The following is a 25205-nucleotide window of genomic DNA, read 5'->3' on the forward strand; positions in this document are numbered from 1 at the left end:
ATATCCACTGCTTTGATTAAATTATAATACAATAAATTATGTAACTCCACTTACTTCCAGCTGCGGTTCTCAAGGTACTCGTCTCCTCAGTGACGGTGTTTGATGAGATTAGAGCAACAGTGTGTATTATAGACACTTCAGATGAAAATGACTTCTCTTCAGCCGTCTTTCGTTTGCTGTCTTCCACTGAGACACTGATGAGTGTTCTTCCTATTTCACCACACTATCCACTTTTTTAGTCTGCGCTACAATTGTAAGACGCTGGATGAGTTTAACTAGTATAACCGTTTTCGATGTTTTGTCAAAACTTGCAGTCATCCATAAGAATCACTGTCAGACCCAGATTCCTAAAAATTAGTACGTACTGTTTCAGATTATGTAACTCCAGATTAATCACACTTTATTCACAGACATGCCTAGCACCCTAATTCACCAAGAACTCGTGAGGAACATCCCGTCCAGTTGGACCTGCTTTCTGATTTCTTTTTTTTTTGTTTTTTTTTGACAGATGGTGTTGGATTTTGCTTGCAGTAATTCACAATGTATCTGTAATTGCTCCATCTGTTGTGAGGCTGGGTTAATAAAACCATTCATCACTATTCCTCCTGATGCGTGAGGCCTTTCCTCCCACATTCCTTGTTTCGCTGTAATGCCGAAAGCATTGTAAATACTATTTACATTTACATTTACTTTTATTCATTTAGCAGACGCTTTTATCCAAAGCGACTTACAAATGAGAACAATAGAAGCAGTTAAACTAGCAGTAGGACAACAAAATGCAAGTGCTATGACCCTTCTCAGTTTAATTCAACGCATTTTTTTTTTTTTTTTTTTTTTTTTATAGAACAGAATAGAGTAGTAGAGAGAAAGTGTTAGTATTACTGGATCAAGTGCTGTACTATAGATCAAGTTTCCCAAACGGGTGCTCGTGAGTTGATGAAATACATCTTTTAATTAAATTAAATTAAATGCATTCAATAAATAAACAAATGGAGCTACAACTAACCGAAATAAAACTGAAATAAAGAAATCAAATTGCTATGATCAAATCAAAGGCTGTGGTTTAATTAAAGTCGTCTACAGTGTAAAAATGTTTTTTGAATTTGTAAATAAGATTACTGGATTACGTTTTACAAGAAAATACTATTTCAGTCTTGCTACTTCAAAATTTCCCATTTGATTCAGTGTGTACTTGATGTTTCTCTGTCTTTATTTGTGAAAATGCTATTTTTCCCCAAATTTTTTAAAGGAGTGAAAAATTGTCACCAGATTTTTTGCCACTGTGTTCATTTACACGTGTCTAGCTTGTAATATCGCACAAGTTTTGAGTTTAACATGCATTTGGAAACCCAATGTGAACTACTTTCATTTACATTCACATTTGCATAATTACCAACTTTTTTTTGGACTGAAGTTTACAGCATTTTACCAATATTCTACCAAAATAAAACTTGAAGGTTTGAACGTTTGAAAGTGAAGATTTTAAGACACAAAGGACCAGATGTACTAAACAAGGCAATTTAATGTGAGAACGCAATAGCATTAAAGCATCGATGAGAGTGGAAAGTTCTATCAAAAGCGGTGCAAATTGAAAATAACGTTCCTTGTATGTTCGGATAATGTCTTCCTCTGGCTATAAATAAAGACGAATAGAGAGATTTCTAAGTTTTAATTGAGGGTTTCTCCTCCTACAGCAGCTATCCCAGAATGTCAATCGCAAAATGGGTTAAGACATGCTTTTTTGGGGCGTTAAATAATGCAGCGAATACCAGTAAGTTGACTAGCGCAAACCTTAGTAAATCAGGTTTTTAAAATTTTGCTTTTGAAATGGAAACTCCTACAAATGCATATGCAATACGGTCAGCTGCAAAAAATAACCATGTCCACACCTTTTCAGTGCTAATTTTTCACTTGCGTGTCTTTAGTAAATCCTGACATTCGTTTTTTAACACCAAAAGAGGGTTTGCGCTGGCGCAAGCTGTTACTTGTATATGTATTGTCAATTGTAGGGTTAGTTGGTTCTTATAAAGAGTGAACACCCTTAAAAGTAACTAAACACTAAAGACTGGATATTTTATCGGTGTACTTGCATGTCATGTGACCATTAACCGATATCAGAGAACAATGAACATACGAATGTGTCGTTAATTTATTGAGAGATTAACTTACAATCTAAGGTGTTTATTTCATGTCTAAGAGGCTAACAAAATTGGAAACCCCTGCTATATATGCGACTGTCCGCTGGCGTCATGTGTTTATAGTTGACATGCTCGATGCTTTGCTATTTTCTGAATCAATAGGGGGTTGTTTGTAGAAAAAATTCTCTAAACCAAGAGAAAGTAGTGGTGAGAAGTAGTTTGGCGGAACAATGTCAGATCATACAGCCGAAATTTAAATCTAGTTGCATGTCAAGCATATTCTGGAAGATTTAAAGATTGTTTTGGAAGGATGTGGATACTTATATTGAGGATGAGGATGTAAAATATATACATTTTAGTGCAATATATAGTGCAGTTAATAATTCTCCTGGGAAAATACCATATGCACAAGAAAATTTGGTTCTTTGTTAACAATAATTGTATGACACTTCTATTTCTATTTATTTAAGTTCTTTTGGTCCGTAAACTCAAAAACAATGGCATAATGGTATTGATGTGATTGATAACATAATTAGCTTCCATGCATGATGAACTGCACTGTTTATGGTTGCTTTCAAATTGCTGTAAATGCTATAATTGTGTGGCCTGTGCTACAAAACCTTCAACATCTGTAGAACCAGTGCTGTTCAAAAACATTGAATTGAAGCCCTTCCTGTCACACAGGCTCTTGTATTGTGTTTGCAGAGGTTTCGGGATTACGTCATACAGTCTGACATGTGTTAACAAGGAGAATGAGACCGAGTACTGCAGAAAGCATGTCAGCGGGGAGTCGATGGCAGACGGTATAGCCTTCCGACTGCTTTTCCAAGAGCCTCCCACGCTTGCACAGTCAGCGCATTGCATTGAACGAACATCTACATCTGCAGAGACACAGTACAGTGTGAAGTAATCCACATCTGTACCTGCTGGATCGCATTCAGATGCATGTACAAGGTGGTCACACACTTGGAGCGCTGTGGGCTTTGCTCAGCAGGGGTCGGGATGTGACCTTGCACAACGCCGAAGCTTATACCTGCCCTGGCTGTGCTTGACATTTCCCGTTTTAGCCAGCCAGGCATCCCAGAACAACCAGTGACAAGCCCTCGCTGCAGTAACACACACGCAAACCAACACACACACTCTTCATTGGCCTTTCCAGCCTGTCTGGCTTACATAACTCCTGACCACTGCTATTTTTAACATGCAAGATCAAGCATCTGATATTTTGGCAACAGGGAGATAAGATGTGAATATATGCATGAGCTATATGAGTCAAAACATTCCCAGAATTCTTTTTTTTTCTTAAAAAAATAACATGAATTTTGAATCTATTTGAATGTGATTTATTAAAAGAATCAACTTCAGTCAATTTGAATCGGATTCATTAAAAGAATTGGCTCATAAGAGTAATTCATTTGTGAATCAAATTAACATAAGTTGCATTATATGTTTGTTTCTTTGCGTGCAGCCAAGAATTTTTTTGTATTCAGGTTGTTAATGTAAATAAGATAAAATAATGTATTTAGCCTTTAGCTCTGCTGGTGAAGTAGATTCAGGAAACACTGGCTCAGAAAGAAGGTGGTTGAAATGTGTTAAAGTGTGAGATGATAAACTAAATCTCTGTTTGTTCTCATTTACAGTCTTGATTTTGCAATGTGTTCATAATTTTCAAAAGTTTGGGGTCAGTAAGTTTTAAAATAAAACTAAATGAATACTTTTCAGCAAGGACACATTAAATTAATCACAAGTAACCGTAAAGACTTTTATTATGTTATTAAAAAGGCTTTCTATCCATCAAAGAATCCTGAAAAAGAAAAAAAATCAATCCTTGTTTTCACAAAAATGTAAAGCAGCACGACTGTTTTCAACATTGATAATAATCATAAATGTTTCTTCAGCATAAAATCATCATATTAGAGTGATTTCTGATCATGTGACACTAAAGACTGGAGTAATGATGCTGAAAATTCAGCTTTGATCACAGGAATAAATTACACTTTACTAGATATTCACATAGAAAACAGTTAAATTAAACTGTAATAATATTTCACAATATTTCTGTTTTTACTGTATTTTTGATCGAATAAATGCATCCTTGGTGAGCATACGAGTCAAAACTTTTTTAACAAAATCCTACCGACCCCAAACTTTTAAAGGGTAGTGTATATTCCACACTGTATGAAAACTGCAAGTCGCTCCCATAGAGAGTCAGAGAGGAAATGTGAGTAGTTTAGCTGATGGGTGTGTGTGTGTGTGTGTGCTTGTGTGTGGTTGTGTTATCAGCTCGTGTTCCTGCAGGCAGAGGCCCGACTGAGGGCGGCAGATTGTAGACGTACTACAGCAGGAGATAGAGCCACGAGGGCCTTCGAGAGGAAATATGTTCATCTTTATCTTCAGTCCTTCAGCCCAGGGGGATTGTTCTCAGGGCCCTGAGGAAGGACAGGAGAGGTGGATAATGTCTATTACAAGTTTCACCCGAGGACACATGCAGTTCCTCAACTTAAAAACGCACATTTTAGCAATTCGTCAAGTATTTCCTGTGAACTTAGACAAATATTTAGCCAAATTAGGCATGCACTGAAATAGAAATTGGACAAGTCTTGATTTATTTAAGCAGATTTGTTTGTTCAGAAAACTCACTTCTATGAACCAATTCTTTTGAAACCCTCTTTTTTTGTTTTTATATGAATTATTAGTTCCCTTAAATAGTTTTAAAGAGGACCTATATATCTATTTACAAAGTCTTGATGTTGTTTTCAGACTCTACTAGAACAGGTTTTCCTGCTTGAATGTTGATTATTCTCCTCATATTCTCCATTGTTGCGGCTCCTCTCTTCCCAGTCTGTCAGTAACGCTCTGTTTAGTTCCTGTCTCTATGAAGCCCCTCCTTCTGAAAAGCACACTGTGCTCTGATTGGTCGGCTGGATCAGTGTGTTGTGATTGGTCGAGCGTTTCGAGTGTGTTTGGGAAATGTCCCGCCCCTTACCATAACCGCCAGTTTAACACACTACTAACTAACTCAACCAGGCCCCGCCCCTTTATTCTGCATATTAATTATTATAATGAGGAATATTGTGACGTGTTCGTTCCCGGAAGAAACTCAAGAATACAATGGAGGCGTTTCAGGGAGTTCAGAAACACTGATCTATAGAATAACTTTGCAGAGCTTTTTCATTCTCAAACAGCAACATTACACACTAAAGAAAGATGATTTTTGTAAGTTGTAGTGGAGCTAACCACTTTTTATATTAGCTAGCTTGACTGTAGTTTAATGACTTCAAGCTACAGTTAAGTACAGTGCAAGATAAGTTTCTTAGCATAAGCAGGTATTAGCCTGTGGCTCTGTTCCTGGAGACGGGTTAGCATGAGAGATGAAGGAAAGCTTCTCTGTGTGTTGGTAAGACGGGGTCACTGTGGCTCTCCGGGCGCCTCTGTGCCGTTTGCATGTTCACATTGATCTGAAGTGACTGTGGGCATCAGGCTCTCGCTTGACTGCACAAAACACAAAGTGACATTTATGCCCAGCGCTGAGCTACACAGAGGTTTTAATAAGTAAATACTGAGCCTCTGCTGTGTGTAATATAAGGCCACGCTGAAGTGAACGCAGCTTATGTAACAAATCTCAGCTCAAGTGAATATTCGTGAAGAGAGATGTTGATGACTGAATTGGTGCTCAAAGAAAACTGTCATGTTGTATCTATCCATCCATCCATCCATCCATCCATCCATCCATCCATCCATTTGCTGTGCTGAAAATGTGGTTTCTTCATTATTATTTTTTATTGAGGTTTCACTTTTTTCTGCATCTTTTATTGATAAGTACAGTATGAAGAGGCCATGGTTGTGGATGTGTTTTATCAGTGCCCTGTTTTCTGTTGAACTTAGAGCTGCACGATTAATCGTTAAAAGATCGCAATCTTTATTTAAACACCCAAGCGATCTTATTCCTAAATGACAACGATTCGCCTGTGTCTATTAAAACAAAATCATACCAGAACATTCAGATCAGTGTTAGTGCTGCCGCTGATATAGAGAGAGACGTTATCATGTATAGTAGGGGTGTAACGATTCATTTTAACAACGATTCGATTCGTATCGCGATTCGTGGTTGTCGATACGATTCAAGGACGATATTGGTTCATTTAGAACGATTCGATCCGAAACGATTCAGTGACTTTTTAGCCAAAAATTCTTGTAAGGGAATCAGTTATCAATTAATTATGGATATAAACAAACAAGTAAACAACAATTAATGTCAAATGCATTCACATTTTATTTGAATAAAGTAAGGCTGCATGATTATGACAAAAATCATAATTGTCGATTATTCCCTTGAAATTGTAATTGCGATTATTAATTACGCTTATCACAACATTGAATGATGTTTTGAATAGTTTGGCCACATTTCCCCATGGTCATCAAGCCGCGACCCACCTTTTTAGGAATTATATAGGCCTATTATAATACATTTGTTTACACAGAAATTGTTGACACACAAGTTCTGTCCCCCTTAACATACAAAAAAAATTGTAAGAATATGACAAATACTGATAAACAGTAGGCACAGCGAGGTTAAGCTATTAAATAGCAGTCCCAAACTAGTTTTTGTTAATACAATCTTGGTATGAGCCACCACAGTCATATAAAAAAATACAAAATAACCAGTAAGTGGCATTTTGTTATGGAAACAAACAACAATTAGGCTACCATGATACACAATACTTAGAAGAACTGGTAAAGAAACATGGAAACTGCTCCTGATAAATAGCAACACACATGACGTACCAATAACGTGGTATTTTACTTTTATTTCTCAACTTACTAATTTACGACATTGCATGCTCGTATTTCTTTTGCGCTTTAGTGAGGTGATACAGCGCGCGCCGGCGCATTTGCTCGTGCAATTAAAGAGTGCACGCTACGAGCACAGGACATGAAATTTCGTTTTTCTGAGGTGAGAGACTTTATTTCGTTACAAGTTATGAAAATAATGATCGAATAATGACACGGACATATAGCCTGACAACATCATCTGACCGCAGATACTGAATCTGGACAACACGGTTTTTTTTTCTAATTTAAAACGTAACGACGTTGCATGCTTGTAGTTTATTTTGTGCTTTATATATAGTGAAGCGATATAGGCCTACAGCGCGCGCCGCCGCATTTGCGCGTGCAATTGAAGAGTGCGTGCTACTGCAGTATAGCGGCTGAGAGGACAGGAGAGTCCGTCTTTCTGAGGTGAGAGACTTTGCTCTGCTTGTTGTCTTTGCGCTGCTACTGGCGCGTCACGCATGGCGATCACGTCACAGATAGGCAGACTGAATCGAGTAACGTTTAACGCCTTTATCATTAAAAGTGCTAAGAAAAAACATCCATATAAAGTCTGACGTGCTTAAATCCAATGCGTTATTTCCTAGTGTCGATACAATCGATTGATTACCTTTTAAAACGATGTTAGATCGATATATGTCATCCGGAAGGCCAACTTGCCGAGCACAGATTGATGTAGTTGGATCATAGGAATATAAATCGATACATCGATGTAGTTGACGAATCGTTACACCCCTAATGTATAGGTATTGAACAGCTTCACAAACAGTCTTTTCAATCACACAGTATCATTATTTCTGTTACAAATATTCAGATTATCACAGAAGTACTGGCATATAAGTTTATAGTTCTTATAAACACTGACGTCTTTAGCGATCAAAATAGAGCAAATCATCTTTTAAAAGTAACTTGGTGCTTCAAAGAAGGATTTTATCGATTACATCGTTACACCAGTAGGTGGCGACAAGTGACTGTTAAAAATGTATTTGCCATTGAATCATTCACTCGAAAATGCTGATTCATCCAGTAATGAAACAAGTGAAGTGTTTATGAATGAGTTATTGAATCATTCACTCATTAAAATTTTTTATCGTAATATTTGTTTGAGAAAAATCATGATTCTCAATTTATGAAGAATCATGCAGCTCTTATGTCAAAGTCTGTTTATTAACTCAAACTCAATTTTTTTGCACCTGATAGTGTCGATTCAGATGTGCATTTGTACTCAACACACATGAACAAACCAAGACATAAATCATGTTAGACGCATTTAAAACACTCTCTCATGAACTATTTTGTAATGGCATCTTGATCCTGAATGATATTTTTGAGTTATGTGCGGGTATTACGCTGTGTTAGGACCTGCATAAAAACATCAGTCAGATTTAGAGGTGAAATTGAATTATGTCACAGGGAATGATCTGTCTGGATTTTTTTCCCCCTGGTTATAAAATTGAACGAGAAGCAAAATTGAAGGTATGTAGTCGGACAAGATGCGTAATTCTTTAAGACAGGCATCACTGCAAAGTTGTCTGTTCGCAATTTTCTCTTTGTCCTAAAATGGCATCAGCCAGAAACGTTTGGGGAACCCTGAGGGTCATGAGCGACGACACAGTTTGTGCTCGGTGTTTCTCCTAAAACAGACTTTAATGAATCAGCTGTTGACATACAGAAAGAGTACTTTAGAGGTTTATAGCAGCTCATATAATTTGATCTTGGCTGAAATTGATAAGAAATATTTGAGGTCTGAACCTGACATGATTATCAAGATCTCTTTATAGGAGAAACAAGAGATCCTTTTCCTCAGGATTTGCAGGATCAGTTCCATCGAGGAGAAACTCTAGAGATATAAAAGAGATCTCCTTTATGATTTTTCTTTCCCATGAGGCATTTCTAATTCAAACATGGTGTTTTGTTCTCGTACCTTATAGCCTAAGCAGTGAGTTTTGTAGGACTGTATTGTCTCACAGTCATTATCATTGTCATTGCTCCTGACCTTTGAGATATTATCATCCGCTTTAATTCCGTGCTGCAGAAACAGGCTCTTCCAGCTGTCAGGCGTGTGCTTTATTTAGCGCTGTGCGTCGTCGGCCGGTCAGAGTTTCCCTCGTAGGGCCCCTTGACGCTCACACACAGACAGCGAGTCACAGTCTTTCCCCAAACACACACACACACACACACACACACACACCCTGTACAGCCCAGAGCCGGCGCTGCAGCAGAGCGACAGAGAGCGAGAAGAACCGGGAAACTGAGTGAGTGAGACAGAGAGAGAAAGAGAAGAGTAAAGCTAGCGTGGTTGTCGAGAGGTTTAGCACACGTTCTGCTTTCACTGTTTTAATTTGCTTCTTTCGGCACCTTGTCAACGCCTGCCAAATCTGATGAGAGAGTCGGGATCAGACGGCTGAGACGGGAACACACAGGAATGCAGACAACCCTGAGGTGACACTCGGTGTGTTTTCTCCTCTCCATCTCATCCTCCACGGCTACTCCACCCATTCTTTCAGCAAACACCACTGAATTAATCACAGCTAAGAGGATCAATAGAGGTGTTTGACAGGAGCGGAGCGCTTACTCGTTTTTTGGGGGGGGCGAACCAACATTTTCAGGGCTTACTGAGGACAACAAAGCCCAATCGGAACGAATCGGACCCGTCATCCGTCTCTCCATGGCATCTGGGCTGTTTGCACCAGGAATATCTCGGAGAAGGGACGGCATGCATCTCCGGGTTTCAATGGGGAAGCATCTCCGATGGCCAAATGAAGCATTTTCCTCAAACAGTTATTAATGTGGAGAATTCACGATGAGGATGTACCACAGTGAGTTTCAAATCCCACACAAACGGCAGCGGAAAGACCCTCGTTCTGCTCTTTGTTTGTTATTTTTGCTCTACTACTATGGAACAACCACTTAACCATCCAGACTGTGTTTCTGTGTAATATGCTTGCCGTTTTGTTGCCTTAAAATTTGATTTACGCACACTTGTCGACGTTTTTAAATGGATGGAGTGTCTTCTCAGGACTCTTCTATGGAATAGCACACAGTAAGAAGATGTAATCTCCGTTGCTCCAGGTGGATTTCTTCTTGTTTTTGAGTTGCTTGGAGCACGTTTCAGTGGAGACATGTAAGCAGGGTGTATAATGGCTATCCCAAGGCCGGCATAAGAGTTATTTATTTCTGAGAGCGAGAGGAGCCAACCCGAACCACACCTTCGCGTAAATGAAGACTGGCCGCAGTAACACAGGAAGGGAGAAAAAAATGATGCACGTCAACAATTTCCCGTTCCGAAGGCATTCCTGGATATGGTGAGTCGGGGGAAAAATGGTTTGCAGAAGGAAACTGAACAGTTAGTGGTCAACGGTGATGTCCGGCCTAGGAAAATTGACTGTCAAATATTATTCAAAATAGATTTCTTGGAGTCAATTGTTTTATTTGTGATTATAACGCAATGAAACATGACAAATTGTGCCATTTTTGCCAGGTTGTCATACAAATAAATTATGAACACATGCAAAAACAAGAGAGAGCCAACTAAATATTAATAACTTATTATGTTGAAGTCAATATGAGCTTTTTGTTTTTCTATGCTTTTTTTTTTTGCATAGTAAAATAAAGCCTGTAGCCTCTAGTTTGCCTTTTTTTGACAAATGATTTTGTCAGATAAATACCTTAACCTTAATACTTATGTTCTTACATCATATTTACAGAAATCTAGAATATTCTCCTCATATTTTGACGGTTTAATCGAACTTGTAAAGGGTCATTAACCACAGATATCCCCTCTGAACATCACTTTTGGCCACTACTGTATGTGTATTTGTGTATCATGACACTAAAAGTAGTTGGTAGGTCAAGCCTGTATTACACACCAAAACATTGAGGTTCCACTCACAGTATTTGCCTGTAGATTTGTCTTAATCTTTAACTAAATATCACTGCGTGTCAGTGTAGTAAGAGCAAAGGTGCTGATGGTAAGCCATGTGGTTTTGTTAAAAAAAAAAAGTACATTTATAAGATTAAACTGGGTGTTTTCTTGCCTTAGTTTTAAATGCCAGAAAACTAGTTAATGCTGCCGTGTACAACAGCAAATTTGACTTTTCGTCTCCCAATGTTTATTTTCCCTCTTTTGTAAAGTGATAGAAATGCCCATTTGCTATTGGGGGCAAATTAGAATATTGTTGTAGTCTCTGTTCACCTCTATAGAAGTTTACCCAAATATGATGATGTCCATTCTTGCCTATTAGAGTCTCCATAAAGGTCACTATCCGCTTGTTAAGTCGTGACGCAAGGAATACTGTCTCCGGGTCCAAACCTCTACTCATTTCCATTGAGAATAGCATCTAAACAGCCATTTATGGGCACTGTTTATTCATATGACAAGCATTTAAAAAAGTCACAGTGTGCACTACAGTCTCTCGGACGCCAGTATTTTAATTATTCATAAAAGATGAATCTCCATCTGAGATTCGGTATAGAGATAAAGGTTATTTTTTGGTTGCGTTCCAGCTCACTGTGAGTGTATATTAGCTTTTGGCACTCAGGAAATTAGACCTTTGTTACAAAAACATCATGTGACTGTTTATTTTTGCTCTCCACGTTTGTTTTTTCCCACAATATGTGTGCAACCACAGTTTTTTTTTTTTAGTGAGCGCAGGCCTCATGGGTTCACCAGCCCGTCACCACCCGAGTATGAACAGCAGGGTCTGGTGTCGTCGGCCTGATGTGGAAAACCCGAAAAACAAAACAGTGGCTCTTTGGGGATAATGTCTTGCTTCTCTCTAGGGCTCTATAATGGCATCGCTCTTGACATGCTGCTTTACGATGGTGATAAATGAGGTAACATGAGCATTAGTGTGGCACATCAACAGGGATTCAGTCCAACGGAGGTCCGTGTGTCTAGTTTCATGTAGGAGTGTCACACGTAAGCTTCCTTAAGTCACAACTTAAACAGAGGCGTCATAAAAGCAGCACTAGCACATGACAAATGACATTAAACAGACCTTCACCGTTGGTTTAGTTCATGTACCAACAATGCGTCCTAAATATTTGGAAGGAAAACAGACATGTCATTTGCATTTTTCTCTGCAATGATCAAATTACATAAGTTGCGAAAGCACCGTATGATTTCTTTCCCACCCCAAAGCTAGACAGTATTGTTCTGTGAGAACTGAAAGCATTCAACCTCTGCTTTGTGCATGTGTGTGGGTGGGTGTGTGTGTGTGTGTACGTTTGCTGCTTCAAACCGTCAAACTTTTACCTAGTTTTTCACTTCCACCTACACCATGCCTGTTATTTCAGAAGAGATCAATGGTCCAGTGATCTGCCATATGCTGTTCAGCTGGTGTTTCTGCATTCAGAAACCACAGGGTTGAGTTCAGATCAGGAACCTGCTGTCTTTAAGATTGTGTTTTATAGCCTTAAGACAGATCTCTCATCTCAGTCGTCTTCCCCAAGGCAGCGCAGAACACTTCACTGTCTATTTCCATTGACTTTCCATGTGAAAACCAAACATTTTCAGATTAGTAATACATCAGTTTGCAGTTCATGCATTTGTCAGGTCAAGACATCTCAAAGCTCCCTGATGGTGAGAACAACACAGTCTTCCTTATTTGAACTAACTTACACTCTGTACATTCACTGCTTCATTTGAATTTTATATGATTGAAATGGACTTATAATGTTGTTTTAAGCTATGAGAAGCAAACATTAACGTACGTCACAAGCAGAACACGCCAAGATAATGCAAACATACATCCCAATTACAGACTGAACAATGACAAGCGTCATTTGCTTCTGTTTGCAAAACAGACAAGTCAGTTTGAACAAGTTTTCCTTGAATCACTAAAAGAAGCGGAAGTTGTGAGAAAGTCAAAAGTGAGAGTCTTCCCAATTATTATATTATATTATATTATATTATATTATATTATATTATATTATATTATATTATATTATATTATATTATATTATATTATATTATATAGGGTTCCCACGGGTCCTGGAAATCCATGGAAGTTTGTGAATCTGAAAAAAAAAAAAAAAAATGTCAAGACCCTGGAAAGTTTTTGAAATTAAAAACATCGATACAGATCTTTGAAAGTGCTTGCATTTATTTTGTGCAAGAAGTTTTCTGGAAAAAAATTCCATATTATTCCCTCCGGTCCGCTAATGTGTTATTTCGCCAACACTTCATGGCCTGTGTGCACTAGCTTGCTTGATTATCGTTAGTTACGTGCAATTACAGTTACGTTAAGTGTTTCCCGTGTGAGGTACTTTGTGTTGTACGTTGCCATGACGTTCACGCGCGCAAAACTGTAACAATGTATCTTACAAGGTAACACAATGTAACCTTACTCTCACTTGAAGTGTGTCCGCCCACATTAAGTCCTTGAATTTGAGGGTTTTGGACCTGGAAAGTCCTTGAATTTGAAGTTAACCAAGGTGTGGTTAACCCTGATTATATTATAGTATAGTATAGTATAGTATAGTATAGTATAGTATAGTGTAGTATATTGCAGATTACATCATAATGCTGTCAAGTTGTGAGACTTTTTAAGTGACTCGTTGAATCATTATTTAGCGATTTGTTCAAAAACACTGATTCGCTCAGGCAGAAAACAAATCATTGTCTTTGAGTGAGCATTTTAATCATTCATTCAACTGATTCACTTTAAAACACTGATTCATTCAGTAACAAAACACGTTATCGTGTTGTTTAGAGATGCATAACAGTTCATTTTGCTGAGGTTTTGTTTGAAACTTCTTTTGCTGGCGGAGCAGAAATATGCAAGCAACTGGAAATATTGTTTCTAATATGCAAGTTACTCAATATTAACAATATTATTTATAATATATAACTGTTGCATAAAAGCACTATCACAATCACACAATTTATTATTTTATAATTATATTTTATTTTATGCTATGCATTGTTCGATGTTAGGTTATTTTGGTCACACTTTACTTTAGGGTCCAATTCTCACTATTACCCATGACTTTTGCCTCAATAAACTCCTAATTACTGCTTATTAATAGTTAGTGAGGCAGATGTTAGGTTTAGGTATTAAGGGATGTAGAATATGGTCATGCAGAATAAGGCATTACTTCATAAGTACTAATAAACAGCCAATATCCTAGTAATATGGACCCTAAACTAAAGTGTTACAGTGATTACTAAGAGGCTAGACTCCAAAATATCCTAATATTATTACATTTCATATGCAGCAAGTGCATGAAATGAATTTGGTTTATTGTTTTGTAGAGGGAGGAGTTTTAATGGAATTCTATGGCTGAATAATGGAGAGCAGACTGAATGTCTGCGGACAATGAAAGAATTTTAAACATGTTATCACTGCTGTGTGATAAGCCCCAAAATCACATAATCCCATTATTTCTTTTGAAAACACGCACACAGCCAAATGCACACATTCCATGTTTGCGTTTAACTCTTATTCAACTGGTCCCCTGTTTCTCTGTGGAGTAATTTCGTGGACGATGAGAAGCCAGTTTTTTTTTCTCCCGAGTCCTTTTCAGGAAATATTGAGGCAGTTATATGCCATCAGATTGAATTGTGGGTGTTACGTTGTGAAGACGTTGAATTGATCTACTCAGTTGAGCTGTGAACAGTTTAGAAAGGACAGGGCTTGTCAGCGTGCTTCACCTTATTCTGTTTGGTTTCACATGATTGTGCTCGTCCGTGTGCCGCGTAAGCTCGTTTGAATGACCTTTGCATACGCTTTTGTGCCGTCACTAATTGGGAAAATCAATTACTGCAAAAAAGCAACGCAGCAAAATAATGAAGGAAGGATTAACCAGCACTGAGCACAGAGTGTGTTTGAGAGACGCTCGGTAAAGGACTTACAGTTTATGACACCTAAGCTGTAACTTAAGTCTAGAAATATTATGCAATGCATATGCGAAGGGCCAGGGCATTGAAATTGTTCACTTGCTTAGCTTGCGTTCTTCTGTTACTGTTGCAGCGATTCTTCTGTGTTCAAATGTGACAGACTTTATTAATATGCAATGCCTTGCGTGACTTATTCTGTACATAGTGATCAAGCCTGCGTAAACTGTAAAATTCCTCTGTTCAGGAATCACTCATAGAGCGACATGCCACCCATTAGTTGCATCTGCACTATTGTTGTAGCTTTATAATGGTTCGTTTCACATTGCGATATTTACTGCATGCTGTCTGCCAAAGCTCCCTGAGCGTCGTCCCTGGAGTGTGTGTCACACTAGATAACAAATAACACCAAACACACACACCAGAGACTGCTTTACACACACTCTCTCTCTCTCTCTCTCTGTGTGTGGCTTTAAACGTCGTTGCATGCAAAAAATAGCGAACCTTATGAGATAAAAGTCGCTACTTCAACGGTTTGGATGCTGGAAATTAATTTACACCACTTATAAAGAGCCAGAATGACACTTGGCCTTCTATCCAAGAACATTATGTTCACGAGGAATGTTGCATCATTTTAGGTTAACTGGGAATTTAAGCGCAATGGCACATCACTGCTTGGCCTCCTCTTTCCCAGCAACCCACAGTCAAACTGCAGCATCATCCTGGGCTCAGATTAAAGAGGCAGAGCGTCGTTTAAAAGACGTCTAATAGTGTCCAAACACAGTCCAGACGTCTAGGCTAAAACGAGGCAAAATTTGGGCTGTCAGTGAAAATTTAGTAGACGTCTAAACCATCGCCCAAGAATAGACTAATCATCAATTAGATGAAGAAATGAAATGAAACCGAATACCTTGTAATCACTGTTGACTTTGCTTACATGATGGAATATCACACATCTCGCAAGTTATTTCGGCAAAAAGACATGTAACCAAATTCAAGGTTATTTTGTCTAGGAGTGTGTTCCTCATAGTTATTTAATATTTCTCAAAGGACAGACGATCAATCAGCGTATAGACGGCTCGACTGGATTTCAGTGCATTACTGAGGACAGCATCAAACTGCTTATATGTGACCCTAGACCACAAAACCAGTCACATGGGCACAATTTTAATTGAGATGTATACATCATCAGAAAGCTGAATAAATAAGCTTTCCATTGATGTATGGTTTGTTAGGATAGGACAATATTTAGTCGAGATACAACTACTGAAAATCTGGAATCTGAGGGTGCAGAAAAATCAAAACATTGAGAAAATCTCCTTTAAAGTTGTTCATTTATGTTGGCGATTGTGCTGCATTCACTCACAAAAATAAATGTTTTATATATTTACGGTAGGAAATTTACAAAATATCTTCATGGAACATGATCTTTACTTAATATCCTATTGATTTTTTGCATGAAAGAAAAATCTATAATTTTGACCCATACAATGTATTGTTGGCTATTGCCATAAATATACCAGTGCGACTCGTGACTGGTTTTGTGATCCTGGGTCACATATTAGCATGGCTTTGAAGACTTTAATGTCTTTTTAAAGCAGATAACATATGGGATATCTATGTATGTTTTTCCAAAAGATTTCCCTATTACATAATGCACTTCTCAAGTGACGTTTTTCAGGTGTTAGTCGAGGATAAGACGTAGTAATCGTACGGTGGACACAATGCACTCTTCAATGCTATAAAAAGACACGAGTGTTGCTTGTGACGTCTGGAGATCTTCCCAGTCTTACGCCTGAGACGGGGCATCCCTGGGACGTCCCGTATATACGCACACCCACGGCTCAGTGACATCACAAAGGTACGGTTTGATGGGATTAGCATTAGTGTTATGCACTTCCAACAGCAAAATGACTAAACCCATTACCTCAGCCAGTGCTAATACTGCAGACATGAACGCTAGCCGCTCTTCATGTCTACTGCGCTGTGAATAATGTACGGATTAGAAGGAAAGACCCTTCCGAAGATTTCCGGCCAGAGCTGTTTTGAGTTTGGCGATGCAAATGAAGGTGACCGGAGGCTGGAGGAGTTCTCTGGAGAGATTAGCAGGAGCTCTGCACAGGTCAGATGCATCTACGCATCCACGGCTCCATCTTTATGGATGATTTGTTGAAAAGTCCTGTTAAAGAATGGTTCCCTTGCTTGTATTCATCCAAGTCATCTGATTTCATTTTAACAATGAAACATTAGTTTAGAGCTTTAAAAGACATTATCTGTAAAAGTCATTGCATTTATTCCTAGAATTCTGTTCACATCTACCTTTGTACTTTATTTATATATGAAACATATTGCATATATACATTTAACATTTAATTTTCTCAATCAAATGCACAAAACCTTCAGACTGATTTCCTTTTTGAAGTCATTGCATTTATTCCCAGAATTCTGTTCCCATCTATCTTTAGTTTATTTATATATGAAACATATTGCATATATACAGTGGGGAGAACAAGTATTTGATACACTGCAGATTTTGCAGGTTTTCCCACTTACAAAGCATGTAGAGGTCTGTAATTTTTATCGTAGATACTCTTCAACTGTGAGTGACGGAATCTAAAACAAAAATCCAGGGTGTCACATTGTATGATTTTTAAGTAATTAATTTGCATTTTATTGCATGACATAAATATTTGATGCATCAGAAAAGCCGAACTTAATTTTTGGTACAGAAACCTTTGTCTGCAATTACAGAGATCATACGTTTCCTGTAGTTCTTGACCAGGTTTGCACACACTGCAGCAGGGATTTTGTGGTCTTTGGCCCACTCCTCCATACAGACCTTCTCCAGATCCTTCAGGTTTCAGGGCTGTCGCTGGGCAATACGGACTTTCAGCTCCCTCCAAAGATTTTCTATTGGGTTCAGGTCTGGAGACTGGCTAGGCCACTCCAGGATCTTGAGATGCTTCTTACGGAGCCACTCCTTTGTTGCCCTGGCTGTGTGCTTCGGGTCGTTGTCATGCTGGAAGACCCAGCCACGACCCATCTTCAATGCTCTTACTGAGGGAAGGAGGTTGTTGGCCAAGATCTCGCGATACATGGCCCCATCCATCCTCCCCTCAATACGGTGCAGTCGTCCTGTCCCCTTTTCAGAAAAGTATCCCCAAAGAAAGGTTTCCACCTCCATGCTTCACGGTTGGGATGGTGTTCTTGGGGTTGTACTCATCCTTCTTCTTCCTCCAAACACAATGAGTGGAGTTTAGACCAAAAAGCTCTATTTTTGTCTCATCAGACCACACAACCTTCTCCCATTCCTCCCCTGGATCATCCAGATGGTCATTGGCAAACTTCAGACGGACATGCGCTGGCTTGAGCAGGGGGACCTTGCGTGTGCTGCAGGATTTTAATCCATGACGGCGTAGTGTGTTACTAATGGTTTTCTTTGAGACTGTGGTCCCAGCTCTCTTCAGGTCATTGACCAGGTCCTGCCGTGTAGTTCTGGGCTGATCCCTCGCCTTCCTCATGATCATTGATGCCCCACGAGGTGAGATCTTGCATGGTGCCCCAGATCGAGGGAGATTGACCGTCATCTTGAACTTCTTCCATTTTCTAATAATTGCGCCAACAGTTGTTGCCTTCTCACCAAGCTGCTTGCCTATTGTCCTGTAGCCCATCCCAGCCTTGTGCAGGTCTACAATTTTATCCCTGATGTCCTTACACAGCTCTCTGGTCTTGCCATTGTGGAGAGGTTGGAGTCTGTTTGATTGAGTGTGTGGACAGGTGTCTTTTATACAGGTAACGAGTTCAAACAGGTGCAGTTAATACAGGTAATGAGTGAAGAACAGGAGGGCTTCTTAAAGAAAAACTAACAGGTCTGTTAGAGCCGGAATTCTTACTGGTTGCTAAGTGATCAAATACTTATGTCATGCAATAAAATGCAAATTAATTATTATTTTTATTTTAGATTCCATCTCTCACAGTTGAAGTGTACCTATGATAAAAATTACAGACCTCTACATGCTTTGTAAGTAGGAAAACCTGCAAAATCGGTAGTGTATCAAATACTTGTTCTCCCCACTATATATATATATATATATGAAGAGTTCAGATGCAAAAGCCTCTAAGTGCCATCTGAAAATTTCCTCTAGAATGATCATTTTTATCAAGCTCGGTTAAGTAATTTCACTTAAATGGCAATTCATAGGTAATTTTCATTGCCATTTAAGTGAAATTACTGAACTTAAATATATGAGCTTGATAAAAATGATCATTCTAGAAGAAAATTTCAGATGGCACTTAGAGGCTTTTGCATCTGAACTCTTCATATATATATGTGACCAGTCACGGAAAGTAGGGACACAAGTCGGTTCTGGGGCATTTTGAGTTATTCACATATTCTGAAAGTGTAGTATTCAAGCTTTCCAACGATGTGTAACACATGGAAATCTGATAATATTTGGAGAAGTTATGGCCATTTGAAGGTAGGCACTCAAAAAAACTGAAATGGTAGAAATCTGCTTCTAAAGATTGGCGAGTTCTCACCCTTCTGGGAATGACAATAGGGCTCATTTACATCTCATTTAGATAAGTCATACCCCCTGTAAAGCTCCCCCGTCTCCTCCTCCCCCCTGAATGTACCAATTCTACAAATTCTCTAAATAAAACATCTCCAGTTAACTGGCAGAGCATTCATTTCGTTCGTTTTTTAAATAAGATACTAGCGCTGAAATGTGTTTTTTTAAATCAAGTGATCAAAGTGCTCGTTGCCGCGGCGATCAGTGGCGCAGATACAGTGTGTGTTTACTCATGCGGCTCGCGCACACACTCGACGCGCGCTTCAATCCGTTGCGTTGCTTGCGGATACTCTCTATATTCGTTCTGTTGAAATAACAAAATAATTCAAACGTTTGCGTGTCCCTGCTTGATATACAACCACTGATGAACATAATCGTTTTGATGAGAGAAAAAAACTATACGAGAAAAAAAAAACCTATACCAGGGCGGATTCGAACTCTCAACCTCTGACACGGCTAGCGAACGCTCTACCACTGTACCATTCATATACACGTAATTGTATAGGCGGATTGTATTTGACACTGACAACATATATTAACCCCATGTAACCTACTATTTAAATCGATTGCTGGACATCGTAATGTTATTGGCGTCCATCTTCATTGATTTTTTTAAATCAGATAGAGCCAAAGAGTATAGAGCCGGCCAGAGCGCTGCATAATAAGTAGCCACGCCGGCTTCAGTATGTAAATACACACCGACAATGACACGCCCCTACTGCGTGCTAGAATCTCCAAAAAACAAGCTGATTTCAACATCAAAATGTACGCTTTTAAATATACCAATACTGCTATCTCAAACATGGAGAGGCTTCTTCGTGATCTCAACTAACAGATTCTGCAAAAAAACGAAAATCACCAATTTTGAAAAAAAACGCTTCTTTTTCATTTTGCTCGAAAGTTGTGCTGCCGACTTGTGTCCCTGGTTTCCGTGACGGGTCACATATATATATATATATATATATATATATATATATATATATATATATATATATATATATATATATATATATATATATATATATATATATATATATATATATATATATACATTTAACATTTAATTTTCTCAATCAAATGCACAAAACTTTCGGACTGATCTCCTTTTTGAAGAACTCATTAAAGGTTCATAAGAGCCATTTGCTCATGATCACATTGGGCATGCTGTATATTTTCTTTTTGCGACGCAATAGAAAGCCATGTTTGCATTGCATGGTGTTGCACTACTTTTTAGATTTTTTATTTATTTTTTATCTCATCAAATTCAGCTTGGGTAAAATATGATTTGACTGGGATTTCACTGAAGAGCTGTGCAAAAGATTCTGTCCTGTGTGAAGGAAATGACGTCAGCTCTGTTTATACTTGTGGTTCATGACTGAATTTGCAGCAGTGCATCAACTGTGAAATAAAGCGGTAAACTAAAGGACCAGCGGTGCAGTATGGGTGAATAGTTTATACTTGTGGTTCAGGGCACTTGTGGAATAGTTGAGTAACGTAAGATGTAAAAAAAAGAAAGAAAATGAGTTAGCACCTTTATGAGTAACGAGGTGATTAACTTTTTCTAATGAACAACTGTTTGATGTTAGAAGGGCACATACAGGGTGCTTGATCACCTGTAGCTTTACAGCGACTCTTTTCTCTTGATTAAACCCTGCGTCTCTTCACATTCTCACTGAGGCTTTTTTTGGCCCGTAATTGCTCATAATTCCCTTGAGATTTGAGGATCTTGTTTCTTGATTGCTATAGAGGACGTACATGCACAAGCTTTCAGGCCCTCGGGGAACTTTGCAATAGTTTCCAGCTGGGAATGTTGTTTTAAGAAACATGTTTCCAGATGTAAACAAATGACAGGAAATGTTGGTGGTAGAAGGGGAGTCTCGTGGAGGTGTAATTCGTAATGGATTTTTGTTTACAGCACCAATAACATTTGTATGAATTGATATGCATACCGTGAATGAGCGGCATATGCATTTATGTAAATGTGGTCAGCAGGTGTTTTGCGCATGACTGCGTGTGTTAGAAACGTGTTTACTGCACTGTTATCTGTGACGCAGTTGAGGGTATTTAAGGGGATGAGGTGGATTAACCTTCTTTTGTTCTCGTTTAGTCCTCCATCCAGGCACAGGCGTTCTTCTCTCCAGAACATGTCCTCTCATTTGGACTTCAAAGAATGTTTTTCTTTTAAATACCCTCCGTCTATCTTTGTTTCAAGTTTCACATTATTTATTTTGTCCCCGAAATAGCTGGTGCCTGACGTTAAGCTGAGTTTCTCATTGTCTGTATATGGAAATGCTTTCAGCTAATGGTAATGCCAACCAGCAAAAGTTTATAAAGGTGAACTATTCTGCTTTTTTCATCTTTCTTTAGTGTGTAATGTTGCTGTTTGAGCATGAAAAATTTCTGGTTCTTCTCTATATCAGTGTCAGTGTTTCTGAACTCCCTGAAACGCCTCCATTGTAGTCTTGAGTTTCTTCCGGGAACGAACACGTCACAATATTCCTCATTTAAATATTAAATGCGCAGAATAAAGCCTGGTTGAGTTAGTTAGTAGTGTGTTAAACTGGTGGTTATGGAAAGGGGCGGGACATTTCCCAAACACACTCGAAAGCGCTCGACCAATCACAACACACTGCTCCAGCCGACCAATCAGAGCACAGTGTGCTTTTCAGAAGGAGGTGGCTTCATAGAGACAGGAACTAAACAGAGCGTTACTGACAGGCTGGGAAGAGAGGAGCCGCAACAATGGAGAATATGGGGAAAATAATGTGTAAAATAATAAACCTATTCTAGTAGACCCCCCCCATAAAAAAAATCAAGAGCATATAGGTCCTCCTTAAACGAAACAGGGTTATTAATAACCCGCTCAGATCGCTGTCGAAAAAGGCCCGTGACGCTAAATTGTACCTGACAGAAATGTGCCGCGTGGGACCTTCAGTGAGCAGATCTGAGCTGTGCCAAACGGCTGTGAGAGATTCGCCGGCACACCGAGAGCCGAAGCTCGGTCTCCTGTGGAGAGGATCATTAAAGCAGAGAGACGAGGAGACTGAAGCTGGCAGATCTCTCTCATCACAGGTGATCGGACACATGGCACTCACCAATTAAACCTGCCGTCAGAAAGAGACGCGTCCCTCTTATTACAGGACGCTTCCCAGACGAGTGGCGTCTGTCTTCACCGCAGAGCATCTTGGGTAAATGGAAAGACAAAACGACAGTCTTTGAAGGCAAATAAGGCTTAGCAGACATCAGAAAATGAAGGAGTGAAATAAAGCCTGCTGCTTTTAAATGATCAATATGATCAAAACTTTGCTGAAAAACCTCCTGCACTCAATCTACTTCATGCCTTCTGTCCTCTGATTAATAGTTTAGACTTTCTTTTTTTTTTTATCAAGTAAAAAGCCTTTTAGTATAATTGTACAAACGTTCACTGTCAGCTTGTGCTTCACATGTCTTTTTTGCTGTGAAATCTGCACTGATTTTTATCAAGTAAACATAAGAATAACTTTATTACTAATACTAATATTACTAATATTTCCAGATGAACACTTACTGGACTGAAGCAACTTTATTATGCAGACATCATTATATAGAAAAATCATTCAAATGTGAGTCTCAAATATGTATTATATCATATCTAATATCTCTCAATCATCATTTTGTTTTGCATTGCTTAATATGTTTTAAAACTACAGTCTACAATTTAAAAATCATCTTACTAAGACAAGTTATTAGCAGATATAGAGTGACTACATACAGGCATTATATTGATTCACATTGCAAGCTATCTTAGTTTTGGGGCATATAAATATCATATTTTTGCTCAGTTTGGGCCTCCGAATAAAATTGAGCTGTTTTTTCCTCCTCAAATATGAGCTCATTAATGTCCTGATGTATCAAATACAGTACTCAACCAAACAATGTGCACTTTTTTCTTTAGATAAAAAAATAAATAAAAATGTTGCCTAAAGGTTTAATAATATGTTCAATTAAAAAAAATCTCTGTCAGGCTTTACAAGGTTAAAACTCTTCAGATGTGACGTCAGAACTCTGTTGCTAATTATAGCTCAGATATTCAAACTGGTTTTTCAGCATTCGTCAAGCTGATCCTGCCTCGACTGAGAATCTGATAAAGCAAAGACTCTAAACTAGGGGTGTAATGATACCCTCATGTCACGATTCGAAACACATCATGATACTGAACTCACAATACCATATCATTGTGATACTCCAAGATATATGATAAAAGGTTATCAAAATATGAACTGAAAACTTGAATTTTTTCCTCACAGAGACATTTTTTTCCCCGGTGAACTATACATAATACAGTCACTCTCCACGATACATATTGTTGCATTTTTGTATTGCGATATATTGTGACACCCCTATCCTAAACACATGTGACACCACGTGTACTGCAGGGATCGCTGTTTCGCATTTATGCTTGTTTGGCAGACACTTGTGCATTAAACTTTAAGGGCGCTATCTCACCCCTGGTGCAATGCAGCGCCAAGTGCGATGCAAGTGTTTTTTGCTAGTTTCAGCCCGACGCAGTTATCATTTTCACGTCCTGCGCCACGTTGTTTAAATAGCAAATGCATTTGCGCCCATTTGTGCGTCCATGGGCTGCTGGTCTGAGAACGAGTGTGTGTTCAGGCGCATTGTTGGAGCGTTGCTCTTTTGAGGAACAGAAATAGATTCGCCATTGACCAACTGAAACCTGGTCTAAAGTCAATGGCACAATATTTTTTTTTTGTTATTTAATGAGCGCGTTAGTAATGTGCGCCTATAGGCGGGTCCACAACACACAGGGACGCACGTACAGCAGCACACAAACATGCCAAATATTAAAATTAAAAGGATTACAATGTAAAAGATTATTATTGTGTGCATAAAGATATGGTGAATCCGGCTTGTCCAGTAGATGTTCTGCTTGCGCACTTTTACTTCGCGCACGAGCAGATCCGTTTGCGCTCTGGAGACGCGTTCGGTCTTTCAAATCAAATTCCGTCATGTAAATAGCGAATCTGCCATGGCGCGAGCACAACTGGCATTTAAAGGGAATGGGAGATGAGACTCTGATTGGTTTAACACACTTAAATCCCAAAACACACCCATTACTCATTAAGAGAATAGAGACAACCCTTTTAGACCATGCGCCGGGAGCGCCGACTATTTTCCCCGTCGTTAAACTAGCAAAAGTGGATTCGGACACGCCCTCAGTGAACTTGCGCCATGCGCTTTAGACCATGCACTTAGATCATTAAAAAGCCCTGAAGGCCCTGAAGGTATTTATTTAATTAGACTAGTGTGTATACAGTAGCACTTGCTTTTGCCTAGTTTTGAGCTTCTGCCTCCAACACAACAAGACAGCAAAGAAAATATCATGATGGCTGAGAAAATTGAAAGGCTGACTCGTTTATTAAGTTGAAAGCATGTATCATGTAACTTGTGATCGTTGTCTTGTGTTACAGTATCTGCTGGTGGCCGTAACTGTACCTGTTTGACCAAACCACCGTTTGGCCTCTGTACACATGTAAATGAAGACGCTATCTTTCTCATTAGTCTGTTGGGTCTGTAAGGGTTAGATGGGATTGAGCTGAAACACAGGCTAGTTAACTTGATCTAAGCATAACATTCCAACAGTGCTTCCCAAACACTCCCGGGTCAACAGTCCCGAGGCTTTCGCTGCTTCCACAGGACACGCTGATCTTTCAATATGTCCAATTCCCAAAGACTTCGCTTCTGTTGATACATCTGGATTTACTTTAGTTTCGTGTCTTCTGTTTTCATCAGAGCCTGAGGCTTGAGCATCAGCAGGGTTTCATA

The 25205-nt window shown here is 38.9% G+C and overlaps 1 protein-coding gene across 6 annotated transcripts in view; it reads left to right on the plus strand.

The window, feature by feature from the left end:
* The window catches only part of LOC307152273 (3',5'-cyclic-AMP phosphodiesterase 4D-like), a 296084-nt gene that overhangs the window by 199313 nt on the left and 71566 nt on the right, over nucleotides 1–25205 (plus strand). The window contains exon 1 of one of the 6 annotated variants that reach the window (XM_079860773.1): nucleotides 9144–10276. The exons of 4 other annotated variants lie outside the window; for them this stretch is intronic. In XM_079860773.1, coding sequence (XP_079716899.1) covers nucleotides 10191–10276 — 86 coding nt within the window. In that variant the 5' untranslated portion in view covers nucleotides 9144–10190. Of the gene's footprint in view, nucleotides 1–9143; nucleotides 10277–25205 lie in introns of those variants that run through there. One more of the 6 variants, XM_079860777.1, reaches the window with a different exon arrangement.

This window comes from Squalius cephalus (assembly GCF_949319135.1).
Source record: "Squalius cephalus genome assembly, chromosome: 24".
Lineage (NCBI taxonomy): Eukaryota > Metazoa > Chordata > Actinopteri > Cypriniformes > Leuciscidae > Squalius > Squalius cephalus.